General features: G+C 43.1%; 1 protein-coding gene and 1 long non-coding RNA gene across 2 annotated transcripts in view; one reads left to right on the top strand and one right to left on the bottom strand.

The window, feature by feature from the left end:
- PPP3R1 (protein phosphatase 3 regulatory subunit B, alpha) overlaps nucleotides 1-11,554 on the bottom strand; it is an 87,364-nt gene extending 75,810 nt beyond the window's left edge. Inside the window, exon 1 of the mRNA XM_074949543.1 lies at nucleotides 11,316-11,554. Coding sequence (XP_074805644.1) covers nucleotides 11,316-11,318 — 3 coding nt within the window. The 5' untranslated portion in view covers nucleotides 11,319-11,554. The remainder of the gene's footprint in view (nucleotides 1-11,315) is intronic.
- Nucleotides 11,555-15,556: 4,002 nt separating this feature from the next.
- On the top strand, nucleotides 15,557-23,384 carry LOC141985441 (uncharacterized). Its single transcript, XR_012638943.1, has 3 exons — nucleotides 15,557-16,476; nucleotides 21,729-21,869; nucleotides 23,087-23,384. It is a non-coding gene; the product is annotated as an uncharacterized LOC141985441 (long non-coding RNA).
- Nucleotides 23,385-23,983: the final 599 nt, after the last annotated feature.

The raw sequence follows: 23,983 nt of genomic DNA, 5'->3' as shown, positions 1-23,983 counted from the left end.
CATCAGTGGTGCTCAGTGGCGTTATTCATTGGGAAGTGGGGAGAATGGAAACTGGATACAGTAGCAGAGGCCTGCCCCACTCATAGCAGCTAGGACATTCTGGAAGCAGGGAGAAGAGACAATAGTCTTCTCCCTCCTAGCCAACATGGGTGAGGGGGAAGAAGTGGAGTTTTAAATTTAAATGAGATATACTCATACCTAACCAAAGGCAGATGTAAAAGACGAACCTCCGCATTTAACCAACCACACAGTCAAACAACTGTCAATAACCCCAGTTAAGTTAGCCATGTTAACACACAGCACTGCTTTCCTTAGCTGCATAGTCTGAAAGTGCAATTAAAAGTCCAGTGTAATCTCTATTGCGCATCCACAATATGAAATTTAATGGGTTATAACTTTTGAATGAAAATCAAAAAATTATCTTTGATGCGAAATGCATGAACACCAAAAATTAGCTTTCTACCCCCAACCATTTTGACTGTCCAGTTGTTAAAAAAACTACTGGGAGGAATATTTTTTCCATTCTTATTCAAAAACAGATTAAGCATTTTTATTAAACTGTGCATGCACACAAAACACTAAGAACAGAAAAAATGAATCATAGGTAAAAGTTTTAGAAAACACATGGTTGAAAAATGAGGTTCAGAAGAAGCGAAAGAATACTTATTGTATGCATATCAGCATTTCCAGATCAGTTAAGAACATGGTGACCATTTTAAATGTTTCTTGTCTGAAGGAAAAGGAACTGTGTGAAGCAAGTTGATATGAGAAACTGCTGTGGAGCTGACCTGGACAAAAAGCTGGACAACTGGATAGGAGAATTTCTATGGTCTTAAAGTTAGCATGAATGAGAGGAAAACTGCAATATCTCAAATCTGCAAATATTCTCTTCTCTTATGCATAACGTTTGCTTGTTTTGATTTTTTTTTCAACTTAGACACTAGGCAGCTAACACTTTTAAAAGTATTTTTAATTCACTAATATTGAGGTGCACAGGTATTTTCCTCTTTTCTTTTTTTTTTTTTTTTTTGGTGGCTTTTTTCATTCCTATTAAACGTATTTTAGCCCTATATCTTCATCAAGAACTCCCAGACAGCCCACGCCTAGAAGGTAATATTGATTTGTTCATGAAGACACTTTTGGCTGTAATCTAGAAAAATGCTAGTTTCCACTTCGTCACACAGAATAAAGTAAATTTAGTCCCATTAGGAAATTATGTATGTTAACAGACTTTGGTAAGAACAAAGATACAATATTTGCACTTTAGCTCAAATACATTTTTATCAGTTAAATTTGCCTTGATATTCAGTATTTCTATTGCTATCATGCATATCTATTTCTTCTGGTGACCAAAATAATCCATAAATTCTCTATGATATATGGTGTGACCCAGTGATCCAAGTGCAAGACTGGAAGACATGACATCATGAAATCTAATCCTGCTATGACAGAAAATTTAAATTCTCTAATCATCGTTCCAGGTCCACAACAGTAAAGGTCGCTGGTCCAACTGAAGTATACCTAGCTATGGGCGGTCACATGACATCAGATCTTAAATTTACATATTTTGGCTTTCATCTAGTTCTGCTTCTTCCCCACTTGTGTTTTTGTTTTTTGTTGTTGTTTTTTTAAACAGACCTCTTACACTGCCAGAGTTATCATTTCTTTAGGTTACTGGCAACTTGGATACAAAATTGCTTTCACACAATGTAAAACACTAGTTTCTATATCTTGTCTTTCAAGAAAGTGGCCACTTTATGTGGTAGCCATATTGGGTGTAAAATGAAAAAAAATGAAGTATGAAATATATTATTTTAAAGTTTGACAGCCTGTCACATGTCTGGTGCCACCGGGAAGCAGAGAACAACAGGTTTCCAATGGTACAAAAGTTGCATTTTTAGCCCTCATGATTTGTAAATTCTGAGACCTCAAATTCTTACTGGGCCATTTGGTTTAGCATTGCTATTTTTCCCCCAGAGCTGGGAATGCATCTCAACACATCTCAACAGTTATTTCTAAGTACTTGGAAAAGTAACTTAGCTTCTCTGCCTCAGTTTCCTCATTTATAAAACGAGGACAATTTTTACAAAACTGAGGGGAGTGTTGTGAGATTAGCTTGTATGGTAGTTGGAAAAGAAATAGAGCTGTTAAGTCTAGTGCATCAGATCTCTCAAATTCCAGAGGTATAAATGTCAAACATTTTTGTGAGACAAGGTAGGTGAAGTAATATCTCCTGGGACCAACACAGCTACAACTATACTCCGTACAAATCTTTTTGTGATATTTACTAAAATACTTCTTGATGATACAGGTGTAAGGATGGAAAAGAATCCGCATTTAATACAGTAAATTTGTTTCATGAAGAAATTTTGCTTGAACTTTTTCAACTATACATCCAATGAGCAGCACCACTTCTATTTCCCTCTCTCCTTTTAGTTAACATATAGATCTCTGCCTTAGTGTATCCCTCAACCTTAATTTCAGTCTTTTCTTCCACCCCCAGAACTCCTCCAAAAGCAAAGGACTTTGATTATGGCTGTGCTTCATGCACAGTTATGCTTTCCCTGCGCCTGCTGATGCTTTTGAGGAAGGATTAGTGTGTAGGAAGCAAAGCACAATCAACCACCTCTGCTTCTGGGGTCTTTCTGTGGGGAGAGCTAACGCACAGAAATAAACATGCGTCGGGGGGGGGGGTAAATGCATATAAACCAACAAGAGAAAGGGTGGAAAAATGGGGAAGCATACCACTAAGTGAACTGGCTGCTAAACAACAAAGAACAGCGTGATCATAGAGATCAATTATGCTAACTCTCCTACACAAGAAATTCACAAAATGGGATCACAAGAAGTAGGGTCAAGAGAATCAAGAATGCAAGACTCCCCAACCTGAAATTAGAATTGTGGACAGTGCTTTAAAAAAAAAAAATTTAATTTAAACTATGGGTAAAAGTTTTGCTTTATTTCACTGGAAAGGAAACCTGTAAGCACTTTGATTAATGGATCAAAAGCTTGCCTATCACTTATACTTAATATCTGCATTAACTCACTATTTTCTTACTATTTTCTTTAGCAACACTCAACAAATCATAGGAGGAAACCACAGGAAAAAAATTACTTACTACTAGTGAATCACGCCAGAGTTACAAAATCCTGTGCTTCGTGGACGCTAGTCACCATAATATAAATCAGCCCTTGAATAAAAAGCAAACAACCAAAAAAATCCTCTCATTTCTACAATCCTTCCAGACAAGTGTTGCTCAAACATCCAATTAAGTCTGAAGTTAGATGGAAGCTACAAAACTTTCATCTTTACAAGTTAGTTCCTTTTAAAATTTGCACTACATAAATTGAAGGTGACCTGCAAAGGATTTTTGAACAACTGGATATGTCTCCCCCCACACCCTTTTTGTAAGATTCTTTATGATATATCAAGATTAGAAAACCAGGAGTGAGGAGAAGGAATTACAAGTAGCTATTTTTCTGTGCCCCCCCCCTTTTTTTTTTTTACTCTAACAGCTTGTCTACATTACAAAGTTAAGTCAACGTAAGGCAGCTTCCCTCGTGGACCTAACTATGGAAGTGTATGCACTGCAATGTTCCTCCCATCAGTTTAACTCTCCTGCTACACCAACATAATAAAATCACCTCAACGAGATGCATAGCACTTAGGGCACCACAGTTAGAGCGTGCACACTGCATTGTTTATGTTCCTTAAGTGGCCTCCAGGTGGTGTCCCAAAATGCCTATCATGACTGCTCTGGTCATTGGTTTGAACTCTGCTGCCTTGGAGCCTTGTACACAGGTATGCACTCCTCCCATTTTAAAGCCGTAGGAATTTTTGAAATTGCTTTCCCTGTTTGCTCAGAGTGCAGAGCTCACATATCATCTGCCCAACTGACCATGCTGGCTCCCCGCAGCAAATGCACTCCTGCCTGGAGTACACCGGAGGTGGTAGATCTGTTGGGTCTGTGGAGGAGAGGAGACTGTGCAGTCACAGCTCCGCTCCAACTGCCGGAACTTTGATATCTACAGGCCAACTGCTTGTGGCATGAAGGAGAAGGGGTATGATAGGGACATGCAGCAGTGCTGTGCGAAAAAATCAAGGAGCTGAGACAGGCGTACCAAAAGACAAGGGAGGCCAACAGTCATTCTTGTGTGGCGCCAAAGACATGCTACTTCTATATGAAGCTTCACACCATCCTTGGCAGTGACCCCACCTCCACAAGTCCTGTGGATAGTTCAGGGGGGTCCGGAGACAGTGGCCAGCGGAGTGAACCCCAAGAACGACGTGGTGGATGAGGATGTGGAATTGGAGGAGGAGGATGGGGGACAGATAACAGGGATATCCAGTGGTGTGGCAAGCCAGGAACACTTTTTGACTCTGGAGGGATATAGCTAGTCCCATCACTCCGGCTTGGGCACGCCTGATGCAGGAGAGGGAAGCTCTGGTAAGTTCTCATTGTGCTTCAATATTGCAGGGACACATGTGGTAATGCTCTGTTTTTCAATCAGGGTAGAAGAGGGATTGAAATAACCAGCATAGGTAAAGTTTGTATCTGCTTCTCATTCCCCTGTGCAGCTAGGCAGAGGGGGCCCTGCGGAAATGTTTCTTTATGCACACCGGCATGTTCTGGGAATCCTTCACACAGATCTCTAAGACACTTTCCTGGAAGTAATCTGCAATCCTCTGCCGAAGGTTTCTTGGGAGGATTGCTTTGTTTTTTCCACCGCTGTAGGAAAAACTTTGTCGGCAACTACTTCAGCAGGCACCATAGCTGCACATATGTGAGCATCACACAGACCCAGTCTACTGCCACACACATTCAGAAGCTGCACCCTTGCATCCTCGGTTACCCTCAGGAGCAAGATATCAGCTATCACCCCTGCCTGTGGAACACAGTGCCAGTATTCAGAGTAGTAGCCCTATGTGCTTGTAGCGATACCCCATTGAAACCCCCTACCCTCCAGGCCAAACTCACCAGGGCTGGGGCTCCCACTGTGATGTATGCCTGCCAAGGGAAAGTGAGAAAGTTGTATTGCTAACTTGTTTGGATCAAGAGTGTGACTGCACTCACAATAATGCCTCTGTCTATTGTTTCTTTACCATCTGCCGACATGCCCTTGAGGATATCCTCCTGCACACCAGCTAAGTGAGTCAGGCTCATAAGGAGACAAAACAAGAGGAGTAAGGAAGACATGTTCCAGGAAGTGCTGCAATCCTCTGGTGCTTCGTATTGCAAGTAGAGAGCATGGAGAGAGGCTATCAAAGGAAAACTGCGGATGGATAGTCAGGATAGGAAACACAGGCAGGAGCAGATGATAAAGGGGCTCAGGGAGCTGACATATTGAGGTCCCTGACTGAACTTCAGGTGGAACACATCCGTGCTCACCTCCCCCTGCAGCCCATGCAGAACTGTCTTCCAGGCTCTCCCCACACATTCCTCGCATATTCCAGGGTCATCGCAGTACCCCAGGCACTCCACCCCAAGGGATGTTTCACAATGACAGCTGGACATACACCCAGCTGTGAGAGCCTCATTGGCAAATGTGATCAATTTTCATGTTCCTTCCAGAAGATAGAAATGTTTGCATGACTGTTGAATAAAAATGTACTTATAGAAAGTAAATGAATCTTTATTTGTCTCTTACATATGGTGGTTGCTGCTAAAATTCTAAGACAGTGCCAAAAGGTGCATTTGCTTTGTTGCATTCTTGCATGCATAGCAATCATTACAAGGTTCATACTACAGTGCAAGAATACAATGCCTGGCTCAATGCATTACAGAAACATACATAACTGTGGCTCATTATCAAAATACTCCTTCAAAGCCTCCCTGATTCAACCAAAGCCACATTGAGCCCCTATAATAGCCCTCGTATCGGATGCTCAAAAGCCAGCTGATCCACCTCAACACTCCACCCCTACAGAAACTTCTCCTCCTTAGCTTCACAATGTAGGTTGCTATGACCATGGGAATATTTTCCTTACTGAGGTCTAACCTGCCAAAGAGGCAGCACCAGCAACCTTTTAAGCGGCCAAAGACACATTCAACAGTCATTCTGTACCTGCTGAGCCTGTTGTTGAAGCACTCGCTGCTGCAGTCAAAGTTGCTGATGTAAGACTTCCTGAGCCATGGGAGCAAGGCATAGGCTGAATCTCCCAGAATCACTACTGGCATTTCAACATCTCCAATGGAAATCTTCTGGTCTGGAAAGAAAGTCCCTGCCTGCAACTTTCTGTACAGTCCAGTGTTCCTGAAGATGCACGTGTTATGCACCTTCCCTGACCAGCACGTGTTGATATCAACGAAACAACCCCGATGATATATCAGCACTTGCAATACCATAGAAAAGTAGCTCTTTCTGTTGATGTACTCCATCGCAAGATAGCACGCATATCACCATTTTGGCCCCAGACTATCTATTGCCCCTCCGCAGTTAGTGAAACCCATTGCCTCAAACCCATCCACTATTTCACGCACATTGCAGAGTGTCAATCCTTCACAGCAGGAGGTGATTAATGGCCATGCACACTTGCATCACTGCAACCCCCATGGTGGACTTCCCCCTCTAAACTGATTCGCAACTGATCAGTAGCAGTCTGGCATTGTCAGCTTCCACACTGCAATTGCCAGTCACTTCTCCACCGTTAGGGCAGCTCTCATTTTGGTGTCCTTGTGATAGGGAGCAGGGATGAGCTCCACACACGCTTCCAGGAAGGTGGATTTACGCATCCAAAAGTTCTGCAGCCACTGCTCGTCATCCCATATCTGCATAACAATGCGATCTTATCACTCAATGCTTGTTTCTTGGGCCCGGAACGAACAGTCCACTATGTGCAGCTCCTCCATGAATGCCAACAGCAATCTTGAATTGTTTCTGTCCATGGCACACACAACAGGGCAGATACCATGGTGTCATCATCAGAGTCACCGCTGTGTTGCGTTCATAACGCTCACCAAAATACGGGAGAGCACTGCAGGATCCATGCTTTCTGACAGATGGCAGGCATGTGTTTACAGGATCTGTTGACAAGTGGCGCGAAATGTACTAGGAAACCCGTGGATTCATGGGAGGGAGAAAACTGCATCATGGGACGCTCAGCCCGCCCCCGTGAGACACTGCAAACCCTTTCCCAGAACATCCAGTGGAAGATGGTTGCAAGTTGCACAGTGGGATAGCTACCCAAGGCACAGTGCTCTCTGTCAATGCAAGAGTTAACTACTGTGGACACGCTCCACCATCACAAGGAGCATTGTGTGGACATGCAACTGCAGTTTAACTATAGTGGTGGATGAACGTTGATGTAACTTAAGTCGACAATGCCAAATAGGTGCATTTGCATTGTTACATTACTGCACACACAGCGATCATGAGAAGGTTCATACCACAGTGCAAGAAAACAATGCCTGGCTCAGTGCATTACAGAAACATACATTACTGTGGTTCATTGTCAAAATACTCCTTTAAAGCTTCCCTGATTTGAATAGCTCCCCGTTGAGCCTTAGAAATATCTGGAGTGTCAAGTCTGTCCTTCCCTGATTTTGCTGCAGAACCTATGGATGTTTACTGTACCTGCTAACACCTTAACTGAAGGAGAGTTTTAAATCACAGACTTAAAAATGTTTATCAGCCATCGAAGTTAAATAAGTGTTAAAAGTTAACAGTTTCAAACACTGACTTAAAATCCTTCTCCCGCAATTGCTCAGCTTTTACTCTCCTCGGTTTTGTGATGATACCATTTTGTTAGCTCTACAGTCATTAAAATGTTCCAGCCTAGATAGGACCCATATTTCTAATATAAAAAAAAAGTTGACTTTTTTTCTTTTAATGTCAAGTCTTCATACCTTCTTTGGACATCATGATGTAAAGAGCATAATCCTCATTTTCTTTCCTTTGCAAAATTTAATTTCTAGTCACAAAACTGAGAAAATATGCCCTTTAAATGTAATCTTCAAAATAAGAATCCTTTGATAAGAAGTGCAAATGCCTTCACACAAGTCTAAGTTATTAAGCAAAATAACCTTAAACTTACCATTTTTCACTGTATGTACTCTAGGACCCCCCTCCCGATTGATTCTCTTCTATTGCTAGCCAGCATATTCAAGCGATGGTCTATGGTAGACACACCACCTCCAGAGTAAAGGTAGGCATAATCTCCGAGTAGACAATCATGAGGTCCAGATTTTACAGAAAGCAAGAGTTAAATTAATAATCTGCTGCAATGCCCTGAATTTTTTTCCCCCCACTAAAAGCACATATATATTATGTTACATCCAGTTAAAAGACTTCTGGCTGAATTCTTATGTTTCCTTTTCTCCACGTATAAAGTTCAAAACTAGCTAGAAAAACCATGTCCCAGTGGGAAAGAAGCTATCAAAAATAATTTGTCCCAACAACATGTTTGCCCAAAACCAACATAGTTTACTTTTATAGAACTCCCCAGTAAGTTTCCCTCTGATTAAAGTAATTTTTCCCTTAGACCATATTGTCTAGATCAAACTCTGATAAATAAAGTGTGTACACTGCTTCAAGTAATCTGTAATGCACCCATCACCTTAGTATTTAGGTGCCCATTAGAAAAATATTTAAATAAGCTGCTATACTAACAAGTTCAATATACCTCAGAATTGTGGTTCTATTTTCACTCTCACTAATGTTTATATTCAGAATACATCTCAAATCACAACTGGATTTTTTCCCCCTAAAAAATATAGTCTAGTTCAAACGTGAATTAATTCACAGAAATCCAATGGCCTGTGTTATGCAGGAGATCAGACTAAATGATCACCTCAGTCCCTTCTGGCCTTACTATCTATGAAATCTTAGAATAAATCTACCTATCATGCACACTACAATACATTCACCTCAGCTCGTTTACTATAACTGCCAGTACTTTGGTCCTGCAGGAACACAAGAGAAATGTTACTTCAAACTCCGAAAACCATCGTCCTATTACAAAACAAAACAAAAAAGTAAAAGTTAGAACTGAAAAATAAGATTTGATCTTAGTTTATACACATTGAGACTGGTCTCTTGCAGTGAAAGCATCCAAATTACCACAAAGTATATTCAATTTTTCCTAAAAATGAAAGGCAGTTTAAATTACGCTGATCTTAATTTCTCAAATTAATCTATTCTTAGATTTTATCCAAATTTCAGACTTAAAGGTCAGGTCTACATCAGAAAAGGTTTTCAGGGACTGCTAGTGTAGACGCAGCTTATCCTGGCAATAAATAAATAAATAAATAATAAAAATGCTTTTGCCCAGTACAGCATATTATATTAGTTCCCCCAACAAAATAAACTATACCAACAAAAGTATTTTTAAACAGCATAGCTGTGTATACACTAAGGTTTTTGCTGGTATAGAAATGACTATGCTGGCAAAAGTTTCTCACAAGGCAGTGAAAAATTAGGGTGAGTATAAAGACCTTTCACAGACACACAAAAATACATCTCACCGTTCATGAACTCTTTCTTGTGATTTGTGCACATTAATAAGCATCAGAGAAACCTTCAAGAAATTCTTCTCATATAACCTTGGCTAATGACTGCATTAATGTAATTATAATGTAATGAAAGCTACATATCGTTCAGTTATTAGACGTACATACAACAACTGGAAGCACTGCAGTGGTAACATGGCTTCAAATAGTAAAGGTTTGTTTTGTTTTTAAGTCCTGATTTTATTACCACTTTTTCAGAACAGGGAAGGGATTTGATAGCCTTAGTGTTTTCTATGTATTTCAAATGTTTGGCAGTAGCTTTCCAGAACCACAATTCAAAACAAAGCAAGCCTCTAAAATGTTTCCCTAACAAAATATTTCTAACAGAAGGTAAAGGCACAATTACAAGATCAGTCGAAACATGCAGCATAATATTCTACCATAGCTTTGCTGCACAGTAAAAAGGAAAGTTGGCAATTGCATTTTTAAAAATAAAAACAAAAGGAAATCCATTTTTGGTTCACACGCACTGCTAGACTTAACATGTAATGGTGATAAACAGCTGGTTTTCCACATAAGGGAAGAAGAACTGGGAATGAATAGCTCCAATTGTATACATTTCCCAATTCCAAAACTGAAACTTTGACAGAAGTCACCCTGCAGCCAGGGGTATCGGATAATTAAGCATAAAATAAATGTTTATTAAAAAGGGCGTTGATTTCTTGGCACGAGTGGTAAGCAGGAGATACCCCTAGTGTCGACGTAAAATACTACAGCATAGAATACCATATGTCTGGATTAATTTTACGGCAGTAAAAGGGAAATTTAAATCGCTATGATTTTAAAAAGACAACCCCTTCATGCACACCGTGATATACTGCAAACCTTCTTACAACATCCAAAAATATACGTACAGATCACAGTTACTGTAAGATTTACAAACTCTGAGCAATAAAGTCTGCCATGGGCGACGTACATTGTAGCCTTCCGGGTCTGCACATGAAAAGCAAACGCTGCTGCACCAAAGCAAAAAAAAAAAAAAACCTGCAAGACTGCAAAATAACCACCACGGAACAGCACCACTGAGCAATGGCAGAGAAACGCAGGACTACATCTGGGAAACAGATGAAAAGCAGTCTAGGATTCAATCCTGTTTCAGAGATGGGAGGGGGCCTGGGGACGCTGAGGTTGCGGGCAGTGGAGGGGAGGGTATAAAGGCAGAGGAGCAGTGGCGTGGGGATACACGATAACGAGGGGAAGGGTAGGTGAGGGGGCTGACGGGGTATGGGCTGTTACTGACAGGGTGGCAGGAAAAGACTGGGGGGGGGGGGTCACGTGGTAGGAGACAGGCGGTATCTGGAGGCGGCCGGAGGGGGGGGGGCAGCGGGGGTACCCGGAGGCGGCGCGGGCCTGGAGGGCGGGACAATCCGGAGGCGGACGAGACAGGGGGTATCTGGAGTTGGCCTCGGCGTGGCGGGGACACGGGTAGCTGGAGGCTGCCGGGGGGCGGGAGGTCAGCTGGAGGCGGCCCAGGGGAGGGGACCGGGGTATCTGGAGGCGGCCCAGGCACGGAGGTAGCTGGGGTTTCGGGGGGGGGGGAGGGTAGCTGGGGTTGCGGCCGGGACACGGGGGGGGGGGGGGGGGGGGGGAGGGGACGAGGATATCTGGAGGCGGCCCGGGCATGGCGGAGGGGAGGGCCCGGTCCCGCGGGAAGCAGGACGGGGGCGGCTCCTAAGGGCCGTTGCCGTCCCCGCTCCCTCCCGATCTCTGCCCCAGACCCGCAGGACCAGGCTGGGTCTGGAATTTTCTGCCGGGCCCGGTGCAGGGGGCTCGGCGGGCGGGGGAGGGGGAGCGGGGGCTGCTCACCATGGTGGCGGGTGGGTGTTGGGAGCCTCCCCGCAGCTGGATCCGCCGAGTGCCGGTCTCAGTAGCTGCCCGCGCCCGCTCAGTCCCGCCGCGCTGCCGCTGACGGTTTCTCTGCAGTGGCTCGCGCTGACCCGCAACCTCACCGAGAGGGAGGGAAGAAGAGCGAGCGAAGAGCGGCAGCACAGGGCGGAGCAGCCAACATCCGGGCACCCCCGCCACCAGGGGCTAATTTGCATACGTGCGGGGGGCGGGGGAGACTGCGCGGGACGTTCTGTAGTTTCAGCCGGGGGAGGTTGGACACATAGGGGTGTGTAAAATGGCGGCTGCCGGCCGGATCTGGGTTAGCCCTCGCGCGGAGCGGGAAGTGGGTTGCCTCGGCCCATGGTTCCTGTAGCTCATGGAGGGAGTTTCTGCTGGGGGCTGGTTCTCCTGGGCCTGTTGCCCCACATGGGGCCCCTCTCCGGACCCCCGTCGACTTCCACCCCCAGCTCCCTCTCCCAAGCTTCGTTTCTCCCTCGGCTGGGGGGCAGGAGCCCCCTGCAGGCAGGGAGGTCTGTGCCACTGTGTTGCCTCCTTTTCTCTCTTTGCCCTGGGGGGAGGCTTTCCTGTCCCTGCCCAAACCGTCTGCCTGGGGCCCTTTAGAGACACTGGGGCTAAAGCCGTTTCCTTTTGGGTTGTCTTGTGCCCTGGTTAATGTGGGGGAGGGAAGGAATAATCCCGGTTCCGCACAAATTGATGTTCTCTACAACCATCACCACCTGCCCCCTTGATGATTTATCTTGCCTCCTCAGCCTTTCTGGGGGAATCCAATGAACAAAGAGGGCTGCAGAGGTGGCTACCCCGCCACACGCTTAAGTGCACATGGGGAGGGATCTGAGTGTGGCGGTTACCTTCTGTGTGTGGATCTGGGTAGGATGAGCTGATCCTGTGTTACTGGCTGCTACCCTCCACCAGTTATAGTAACACTTCACTGGAGTCTTCATGCTGAAATGCCCCCAAATAATATTTTACCTGTGTCATTTCTAGCCAAGTGCTTTCAGTGTGTCTTTGATGTTAATGCAATTAATTATGCAAAACTAAGATTATTGACAGGTTTCAGAGTAGCAGCCGTGTTAGTCTGTATCCGCAAAAAGAAAAGGAGGACTTGTGGCACCTTAGAGACTAACAAATTTATTTGAGCGTAAGCTTTTGTGAGCTACAGCTCACTTCATTGGATGCATTCAGTGAAAAATACAGTGGGAAGATCTATATACACAGAGAAAATGAAACAATGGGTGTTACCATACACACTGTAACAAGAGTGATCAGGTAAGGTGAGCTATTACCAGCAGGAGAGAAAAAAGACCTTTTGTAGTGATAATCAAGGTGGGCCATTTCCAGCAGTTGACAAGAACATGTGAGGAACAGTGGGGGCAGAGGGAATAAACATGGGGAAATAGTTTTACTTTGTGTAATGACACATCCACTCCCAGTCTTTATTCAAGCCTAAGTTAATTGTGTCCAGTTTGCAAATTAATTCCAATTCAGCAGTCTCTCGTTGGAGTCTGTTTTTGAAGTTTTTTTGTTGAAGAATTGCCACTTTTAGGTCTGTAATCGAGTGACCAGAGAGATTGAAGTGTTCTCCGACTGGTTTTTGAATGTTATAATTCTTGACGTCTGATTTGTGTCCATTTATTATTTTACATAGAGACTGTCCGGTTTGGCCAATGTACATGGCAGAGGGGCATTGCTGGCACATGATGGCATATATCACATTGGTAGATGTGCAGGTGAACAAGCCTCTGATAGTGTGGCTGATGTGATTTAGGCCCTATGATGGTGTCCCCTGAATAGATATGTGGCCACAGTTGGCAACGGGCTTTGTTGCAAGGATAGGTTCCTCGGTTAGTGGTTCTGTTGTGTGGTGTGTGGTTGCTGGTGAGTATTTGCTTCAGGTTGGGGGGCTGTCTGTAAGCAGGGACTGGCCTGTCTCCCAAGATCTGTGAGAGTGATGGGTTGTCCTTCAAGGTAGGTTGTAGATCCTTGATGATGCGTTGGAGAGGTTTTAGTTGGGGGCTGAAGGTGATGTCTAGTGGCGTTCTGTTATTTTCTTTGTTGGGCCTGTCCTGTAGTAGGTAACTTCTGGGTACTCTTCTGGCTCTGTCAATCTGTTTCTTCACTTCAGCAGGTGGGTATTGTAGTTGTAAGAACGCCTGATAGAGATCTTGTAGGTGTTTGTTTCTGTCTGAGGGGTTGGAGCAAATGCGGTTGTATCGTAGAGCTTGGCTGTAGACAATATTATTGAGCTACTGGATAGTGGCATTCTGCCTAAAAGTGCTTATATAGCACTAACATTTATATGGCATTTTGCAAAGTGACATTCCCTGCCCTGAAGCGCTTACAAATTAGTTATAAGAAGTGGTGCTATATAAGTGCAAATAATACAGGGAATGGAGCCTGAGTACCTTTTCAGGGCCAGCTTTTAGGACAGTGATTGCTGGCATGAGTAAGATCGGCCTTCAGAAAATGACCTATTTATACTGTAAGGTGCTAAGTAGGCCAGCTGATGCTTTATTAGGAAAGACTTTATGAAGGGTAAAGTGAAATATTAAGTAAAAGTGGTTTTACTTTTCATTCCTTTAGCTGCTGTAGGTTACAACTGCCACCTTATGGCATTTACTCTGCAGATCAGAACTTTTTGTGTTGACTATCAATACAATATGACACGGTTCTGATAAATGAGGTAGAGAGATGAAAATAAATATAAAATATTACCATGTTGATATCCCTTAAGAATAATCATGCAGAAACAGTTACACTGATGTCATTTTGCAGGCATTTGATTTTTTTATGACATTTTATTGACGAATCAATCCTACCAAATTCAGGATGATAGCTTTTTGGGGGGAGGAGTAGGGGAAATCATTTAATTTAGCACTAAGCTAATCATTTCCAGCATTATTATTGAGAGCAAGGTCCCCAAACTGGACTGTGAATTTCATCCCTTTCTAGCCTGTTATCAAAGGAGTGAATTGTCGCCCACTCTTGTCTTGCTATCTGAGTGGGAGACGGAGCTGGCTTACGACTTGATGACTCAGTGCAAGAACAGTGGTCCCCGCGTGGTCACTCTTTCTGCTTGTGCCTGGAGCCAACTTGTCAACTCTCCAAGAAGTAACTAGAATCTTGAAATCAGGTGTTAGTGAGCAAAGGCAGTAAAAGAGGAACCAAGGGTCAGCTATCCCCTGTAAGAGGCTATTAACATTTTTGAGGAAACTAGATCACTGGGTGAAACGTGAAGTTTTATCACAGATTAGAAACTTCTGGCTAAAAGACAGGGTAAGAAAAAATGGACAGTTTTCAACATGGCAAAAGATGAAGAGTGGAGTACTGTAGGTTCCATAGTAGGCATGATGTTTAATATTTGTTAGAAATATCTGAGAAATATGGTGAACTGTGAGGTGTCAAAATGTAGATGACTCAGTTCTGGAGTTTAGTCTGAGCTTGAGTTGACTTGGGGAAATTGACAAAGACCTAACGACGGTGAATGAACAGTATGGTGACACACACAATTCACTGTTGATAAATGCAAGATAATGCACAGTGGAAGAAACAATTTTTAAAAAGTCACACATTTCTGAATGCTAAATTAACAGCAAACAATCAAGAAGTACCTTAATGACTAAAGAATCTTGGCCCTGCCACTGTCAAAGATCAGTACTAGACTAGGTGGATCACTAGTCTGCTCTGGTATGGGAGTTACTGTATTCATATTTTGTCACACATTCATTGCCATGATAATAGATACTGTATGCTTGTGTAACTGTGCTCTTGTAAATTAATCTAAACTCTATAACACAGATGCTAATAAAACAGTCTTAACTTTTACTAGTGATGCTATTACTCAAAATACAGCTTTCTCAGGGGCAGCATTGCCATGTACATTTAGGCCCCAGACTTGTTTTACAAAACCTAAGATCAACAGAAATGTTTCCATGACTCTTAAAATTCCAAAGGGAAAAAATAGCTTCAATTTAAAATTCTGCTGTGTTTGCATCCTTAACGCTGCAACCCGACTGAGTACATGAGAACCAGGAAGTGAAATTGACTAGATGTTGACTGTAACTGAAAATGAATCTGACTAGTCTAATTTTATTGCCCAACCTGAATGAAATGAGAGAGAAGCAAATGGCGTTGACGAGAAAGAATGCACTAACTTTAAAATTCTTCACCTTATTCATGTAAGGCTAATGAAACAGCTCAACTTTTTTTCCCCCAAATACATCATTTTTATCCTGTAGTACAATAGCTAATAGTTCAGAAGCTCTTCAACACAAAGCCCTGGTCTACACTATGGGGTTAGATTGAATTTAGTCGCCTTAGGTCTATTTTAAAATGAATGCATCTACACAACCAACCCCATTCTGTCGACCTAAAGGGCTCTTAAAATCCAGCGAGGGGAGTAGCGCTAATATAGCCCTTGCTGGGTCAAATTTGGGGTAGTGCAGATGCAATTCTATGGTATTGGCCTCTGGGAGCTATCGCAGAGTGCTCCAATATGACCGCTCTGGACAGCACTTTCAACTCTGATGCACTAGCCAGGTACACAGGAAAAGCCCCAGGAAATTTTGAATTTCATTTCCTGTTTGGTCAGCATGGTGAGCTCAGCAGCACAGGTGACCATGCAGTCCCCCCAGAATCGCAAACGAGCTCCAGCATGGACCGAAAGGGAGATGCTGGATCTGATTTGCTGTATGGGGAGAAGAATCTGTGCAGGCTGAACTCCGATCAAAATGAAGAAATGCTAATATATATGCCAAAATCGCACAGGGCGTGGTGGAGAGAGGCTAAACAGGGGGACACAGCAGTGCTGCGTGAAAGTCAAGGAGCTCAGGCAAGCCTACCAAAAGACAAAGAAGGCAAACAGTCACTCCGGGTCAGAGTCCCATACATGCAGCTTCTATGACCAGCTGCATGGCATTCTAGGGGGGGGACCCCACCACTACGCTACCACTGTCCGTGGACACCTGAAAGGGTGGAGTCTCACACAACAGGGAGGAGGAGAATGCTCAGCAGGCAAGTGGTGAATCTGTTCTTCCCGGCAGCCAGGACCTTTTCATCACCCTGGAGCCAATACCCTCCCAAGGCAGGATACCCGACCCTGAAGCTGGAGAAGGCAGCTCTGGTGAGTGCACGTTTGTAACTACAGTACAGGGTTTAAAAGCAATAGCGTTTAATGTTTGATTTGCCCTGAAGAATTGGGATGTATTCGCGGCCAGTACAGCTACTGGAAAAGTCTGTTAACGTGTCTGGGGATGCAGCAGGAATCCTCCAGGGACATCTCCGTGAAGCTGTCCTGGAGGTACTCTGAAAGCCTTTGCAGAAGGTTTCTGGGGAGGGCTTCCTTATTGTGTCCTCCACAGTACTTTACCACGGTACTTTACCATGCCAAGCCAGTAACAAGTAGTCTGGAATCATTGCAGTACAAAGCATGGCAGCGAATGGTCCTGGGTTTTGGCTGCATTCAAGCAACATTCAGTCTTTTATCTTTCTATGTTAGCCTCAGGAGAGTGATATCATTCATGGTCACCTGGTTGAAATAGGGGGATTTTTGTAAGGGAACAGTAAAAAGACCCCATTCATGCTGGGTTATTTGCCCTTGGCTAAAAGGGATCATCCCGGAGAATAGCCATGTGGCGGGGGGAGGGGTGAAGGGATCATCCCAGAGAATAGCCACGCGGTGGGGTGGGGAGAGGTGTGTGCCGCATCCCCTCCTTTTAAATGTGAAACCCAACCAGCATTGCTTGCTATGGGAAAGGATGGTGCTGCAGTTTGAAACCATTCCCACATGTTTTGAAGGCGTAAGAAGCCAAACCCGCGTCCCAAAAGGCTTACCATGGCTGCCTGGAAACTGAATTCTGTTGCCCAGCCGTTTGTGATGTGTCACCATACCGGCAGGCACTCATTATAAAAGGCAAAATGGGACCTTGTACCTAAAGCACATGTGCTGTCTGCTGTGAATCGCTTGATTCACTGTGAAAGAGTCTCCCTTTGGTTCTCAGAAATGTATCTTCTTAAATTTTACTCTCCCTTTTTATCGCCCCCCCTCCCCACCCCAGGAGCAAATGTTTCTATGCTCCCCTTATCATCTCCATCCCTGAGGTTATCGCAGATTAGAAGGCGAAAAAAACACACTCGCAATGACACGTTTTCTGAGCTCATGCAGTCCTCCTGCACTGACAGGGCACAGCTTAATGCATGGAGGCATTCAGTGGCAGAGGCCAGGAAAGCATTAAGTGAGCATGAAGAGCAGAGGCAGGAGGTGATGCTGAGGCTAAAGGGGGAGCAAAGGGACATGATGAAGCATCTGTTGGAGCTGCAGGAAAGCCAACAAGAGCACAAACCCCTGCTGCATCCATTGTATAACTGCCTGCGCTCCTCCCCAAGTTCCATATCCTCCTCACCCAGACGCCCAAGAACACGGTGCAGGGGGAGGCTCCGGGCACCCAGCCACTCCACTCCAGAAGATGGCCTAATCAACAGAAGGCTGTCATTCAAACAGTTTTGATTTGTAGTGTGGCTACAATAAGCAATGTGGCCTTGTCCTTCCCTCCTCCCTCACTCCACCCCACCCGGGCTACCTTGTCAGTTATCTCACTTTTTTTAATTAATAAAGAAAGAATGCATGGTTTCAAAACAATAGTTACTTTATTTCCTTTGCCAGCTGTGATCGAAGTGGGGCGGGTGGTTGGCTTACAGAGAATTAAAATCAACAAGGGGGGCGGGTTTGCAGCAAGCAGAAACACACACAACTCTCACACTGTAGCCTGGCCTGTCATGAAACTGGTTTTTAAAGCCTCTCTGATGTGCAGCATGCCTAGCTGTGCTCTTCTAATCGCCCTGGTGTCTGGCTGCTCAAAATCGGCCTCCAGGCAATTTGCCTCAACCTGCCACCCTGCCATAAATGTTTCCCCCTTACTCTCACAGATATTATGGAGCACACAGCAAGCAGCAATAACAATGGGAATGTTGGTTGCGCTGAGGTCTAACCTAGTCAGCAAAGAGTGCCAGCAAGCTTTTAAACGTCCAAAGGCACATTCTACCACCTTTCTGCACTTGCTCAGCCTATAGTTGAACTGCTCCTTACTGCTGTCCAGGCTGCCTGTGTATGGCTTCATGAGCCATGGGAGCAAGGGGTAGGCTGGGTCCCCAAGGATAATTATAGGCATTTCAACATCCCCAACAGTAATTTTCTGGTCTGGGAAGTAAGTCCCTTCTTGCAACTGCTCGAACAGCCTGGAGTTCCTAAAGATGTGAGCGTCATGCACCTTTCCCGGCCATCCCACGTTGATGTCGGTGAAACATCCCTTGTGATCCACCAATTCTTGCAGCACCAAAGAGAAGTATCCCATGCAGTTTACGCACTGGTTGGCAAGGTGGTTCGGTGCCAAGATAGGGATATATGTTCCATCTATCGCCCCACCACAGTTAGGGAACCCCATTGCACCAAAGCCATCCAGTATGACCTGCACATTTACCAGAGTCACTACCCTTGATAGCAGAACGTCAGTGATTGCATTGGCTACTTGGATCACAGCAGTCCGCACAGTAGACCTGCCCACTCCAAATTGATTCCCGACTGACTGGTAGCAGTCAGGCATTGCAAGCTACCACAGGGCTATTGCCACTTGCTTCTCAACTATCAGCGCAGCTCTCATCTTAGTATTCCTGTACTTCAGGGCAGGGGAAAGCAACTCACAAAGTTCGAGGAAAGTCGCCTTACGCATACAAAAGTTTCGCAGCCACTGTGAATCATCCCATACCTGCAACACTATGTGGTCCCACCAGTCTGTGCTTGTTTGCTGGGCCCGGAATCGGCGTTCCACTGTATCAACCAGCCCCACTGCTGACATGATGTCCCAATTGCCACAGCCCGTGCTTTCAGGAACATCTGTGTCCATGTCCTCATCACAATCGTCCTCTTAGCCCGGTTTTGCACATACTCCAGGATAAAGCGTGAGGTGTTTACAATGCTCACAACAACAGCGGTGAGCTGAGTGGGCTCCATGCTTGCCGTGGTATGACGTCTGCACGGGTAACCCAGGAAAAAAGGCGTGAAACAATTGTCTGCCGTTGCTTTCACGGAGGGAGGTAGGGTGGGAGGGAGGGGCAACTGACAACATGTACCCAAAACCACCCTCAACAATGTTTTGCCCCATCAGGCATTGGGAGCTTTACCCAGAATTCCAATGGGCAGCAGAGACTGCGGGAACTGTGGGATAGCTACCCACAGTGCACCGCTCCATAAGTCGATGCCAGCCACAGTACTGAGGACATACTCCACCGACTTAATGCCCTTAGTGGGGACATACACAATCAACTGTATAAAATCGATTTCTAAAAATTGACTTCTATAAAATTGACCTAATTTCATAGTGTAGACATACCCAAAGACAAATGGGAGGACACACTAAAATGAACTAATTGTGAAGTACCATCTCTCTATTATGCTATTTTGTGTTGAGCCATACTAGCTATTTTTACCTGCTTATTTCCTACACTTCTTTTAGTGGTTTGCTTTTCTCTGGTGTACTTACCATTCTTTTATAAGATGTTAAAAATACAATACCAGTGTTTACTGGTGGTGCCCGTGCTTGTAACACTGTGTACTAAACACTGAATAGTACTCATTAATATTCTTCACTGCATTGTTCCTTTGTGCCTGAATGTCAGTCTGGCGTAGTATTTTTGCAAATGTATTTATTTTAAAATATTTTTTTTAGAACAAGCTTCAGAAAATTTCATTGCTTAACACTTTCTGTTTGGCTCTTGAGTAAGTTTTCTTTGCAGCATAATTACTTCAGTTCAAACTAGAATAAGTATGTATTTTATCCTCTAACCAAAATGTCTCTCCACACAGATAAAATTAAAGTTAACTCTGTGCTTATTGGGGCTCCTCAGCAACATTAATAGTAAAGGTGCAGTTTGCAGAAAGGTTGCCTACTAAATTTAACTTAATAAATTATACAACAGAAAAACATGGATATCCATTTTAATTAAAACTACCCTATAAATCTTCCTGACTGCTTATCTAACTAGAATCTAGCTCTATTTTTTTCCTTACATAACTGATTTTTTTCCTTAATTAACTTACTTTGGGGTGTTTTTTCAGTATATAAATTTTGAACTTTTTTGAATAAAGTCCATTGTTTACACTGGTCCCTCTGTGTTCTGAGCAGATCCTTTTTATCTTGGGCTTCTATTTTCTTGATGTGTATTTCATTTTTGAGGGGTTATATTTAGCAATTTTTACATTTTATGTAATGTCAAAAATCAGGGGTTTTTTGGCTTTCTCTTTGTAGTGTAATGAGTAATGTATAGTATATTATACGTTACTCATTATGGTATACACTGCTGTAATGGAGCAATATTTGTAACGTTCCCAATGTAATGTTTCAAACAGCACCACATTAAAGCGCACTAGGGAACATTTAGTGCATACCAGGAGAGTTTACACAAACAAATTAATGCACAATATGTTAGTGCACGTTAGAAATCGCACCCCCATAGTTGGCATTATGGCTCCGTGTAGACAAGCAGTTAGACACAAGTAAATATTTTCAGTGTTTTTGTGTTTATTGGTTAAACACCAATTTCTGATTTATTGTTTTGGGTTTTTTGGTATTTGTGGTGTTTTATTGATTATCAGTTAAAAACCAAAAATCAGGATAAAAATAGGGCATCTATCTTACCCTGTATTTTGTCTCTTCACACCTCATTCACAACTGTTACTAAACTGCCTCTCATGGAGCATTCACTTGTCAGTTAACCCAGGGCCTGGGACTCCATCTAATTAAATAATTTTCTCTTCCGACCCTTAAAGGGCTATAAGAAGCTTTCCTCAGCAAAGCAGGTGAACTCTTGAGGCATTGCAGTTATGTTCTAAAATGTCTATCATTTTAAAGAATATACATGTTTCTCAGTAACTGTTTTTTAAGGCTTGTTATAGTTATTTTTAGTAAGCATTACTGTTCACCTTTACCGTTGTATAAGAAACAATTAGTCATCTTACTGCGAACAGCTTTGAAGGAAATTGTTCTTTATCTACCAGCTAAAATATAAGGCAGCATTTTCCCAGGGAAAGAGCATTTACTAGTTGACGTGAGAAATGTCACCATTGTTAAAGTATAAACATTGGTGCTGGCTTGTTAGCCACAGCTCAGTGCATTTAGAAAGTAGCTCCCATGCATTCAGTCATCAAAACTGACAAACCATTTTTCTCCAAATCCAATTTAGGTAAATGAAATTAATAGATTATAAAACAAATATAAATATACAGTATAAATGCTGACTGAAATGCATTCACAAATGGACTTAAAAATAAAAGGTTGCTCAAATTTATCTCAAATATCAGCTTTTATCTGTTCTTTTTGGCAGAAAGAAGTAAAAATGTAGTCCTAATATTTTGCTGGTTGCTCTGTGAATGTCTTTGGGTTGTGTAAATTCTATCCAGAGTTCGGGAAGAGGAAGGATGAGACAACCCTAATCTACAACAGGATGCCTGCTAGTAAACTGTTGGTACGTATCCCAGTTCTGTTGTCAGGGTCATTATTAAAATGGCTTTTTTTAAAATGGGGAAACACTGTTTCCCTTCCAGATTCATTCATAATGGATGTTGGGGGCGTAGGTGTTCCAAATATATGGGGGTATATTAACAAAACTATTACTTGGCTTAGCTGCACAGGGTTTTCACTAAATCCATCCTGCTACCTCTACCTGCCCCCCACTTCCTCCTTTTCCTGTCCTAATTTTAAGACTCTTTATTTAGAACCTTTGACCAGCTTCTGTTTCAGGTATCTAACCTAAACACAGCTTCAGAATTGCCTAAAATCATTTGGGTGAGAAAAGTACTCCTCCCACCCTCCACTCCTGTCCCCACAGCTGTGTGTGGGTATAGCACCTCAAGATATATAGCTGGTTCCACAGAACAAACAAGTGGAAACAATGCTTTGGAGAAACCGTTGAGTTTTTCAATGAAACTTGAGGCTGGGTTGTTGGTGGCATAATGGCTTGATATTGTGACCGCTTCAATTACCTACCAGCTTATAATAATAGGTGATTGATTGCACATCTTTGGTGGGCAGCCAGTTATAATTTGCTGATTTTCAAAAAGCACCTCTTCTGGAGAGCTGTGCCAAGAACTGTGGGAGTTTCTCAATACCCTAGTACTATCGCAGAGGAACGGAACACAAGCACTTTTCTAAAATTGATAGGACAAATGTTGTACTCAGAAGTTCACTCTTTGTCCTTTCACCAATGTGCTTGGCTAGTGTAGTCAGGCTCTTACGTGTTACCTGCAGAGGCTCATCTTATTTTTCTTATTTTGTGGTTGTTTTTGGACTCTGGTTGTGATAAACCATTTATCTTGGGTTTAAGTCAGAAGATGCTAAATCTTAGCCTACAACAACTGACCACACAGCAGAGGTAGGCCTCTTGCACTGCAAACCACTAGTGGACTTTCAATATATGCTCCTCACCAGTCTTGTGCCCCCCCACCCCCCAAACAAACAATTTGAGTTTTAAAATGGCATTTTACATCTTGTTTCCTAGGATCTGGCCACTGCCACTTGTATCAGCTGACTGATTAAGTTCCAGACAGTCCAAAGTTTTGAGGAGATATTGAGACAAATACCAACCATTTAGTTTTGGTTTATTGTGGAAGCTGAGTTGAAGCTATTCCAAAAGGGGAAAATTAAGACTGCAAACAAACTGAAAACCTTTCTTTTGCTTTCTAGGGAATGGAAGAGAGGTTGTAAACCATTTGAAGTGAAATAATGCAGAGTGATCAGTTGCTGAACCCAGTGAATAGACAATCTCACAAAGATGCTTCTAAATATAAAATAGAGAAGAGGCAGTTGTAGATGATGCCCAGAATAGCAGTTGATTAGTACTGATTCAAAATAATGGAAATTAGTAAAAATACATTTGAGTTGATGGAAGCCCAGTGACTTCAATAAAGATACACCAGCAGGTAACTTAATTGGAAATCAATGAAAAATAAGTACTGCATTAACTTAAATAGAGAAATATTAAAAGGCATTTTGGTGTAATATAGTAGCAATCCTCATTAGCAAAATTGAAATATATTAGAATGCCCATTAATGAATGCCATCTATTATATAGTATAGTAAATATCCTGGATTTGCATGCCTGTTTTGTGAATCTATGCTAGTCTTCCATTTCCTCATTACTTTGATTGCTAAGGCCTCAACACTCATATAGTTTACAAGTCTCCATTCATAGTGCCAGCATTCTTATCTTTTCCATTTAAAAAATGCAGTATTTCACTTTCTTTGAAAGCATTACAACAATGAAGTGACAACATGACATTGCTTATTTCTGTGATTACCATGCAAATATTCAAAGATAATATTTGCATCTCACTTTTGAGCCCAAAATGAGTGGTAAGAAAATAATATGCATTGTTCTTTGAACTTTGTTTGTATGGATTCCAACTCTTCCCGGGCCCTTTGTTCAGTCTGATGCAGCACTGGCTTGCAAGATCTTTGTGAGCATATCCCCCCAGTCGGCTTCTTTTTCCTCATCAGGGTCAGGTGTTCTGCAGGTATGGAGGGGCACCCCTCTAAGCTGAAACAGCACCAGCGATAGCTAAAATAGACAGATGTATTGTG

Source organism: Natator depressus, chromosome 3 (assembly GCF_965152275.1).
Source record: "Natator depressus isolate rNatDep1 chromosome 3, rNatDep2.hap1, whole genome shotgun sequence".
NCBI lineage: Eukaryota > Metazoa > Chordata > Testudines > Cheloniidae > Natator > Natator depressus.
The sequence above is the reverse complement of the archived record's forward strand: the minus strand, read 5'-3'. Positions and strand labels throughout refer to the sequence as shown.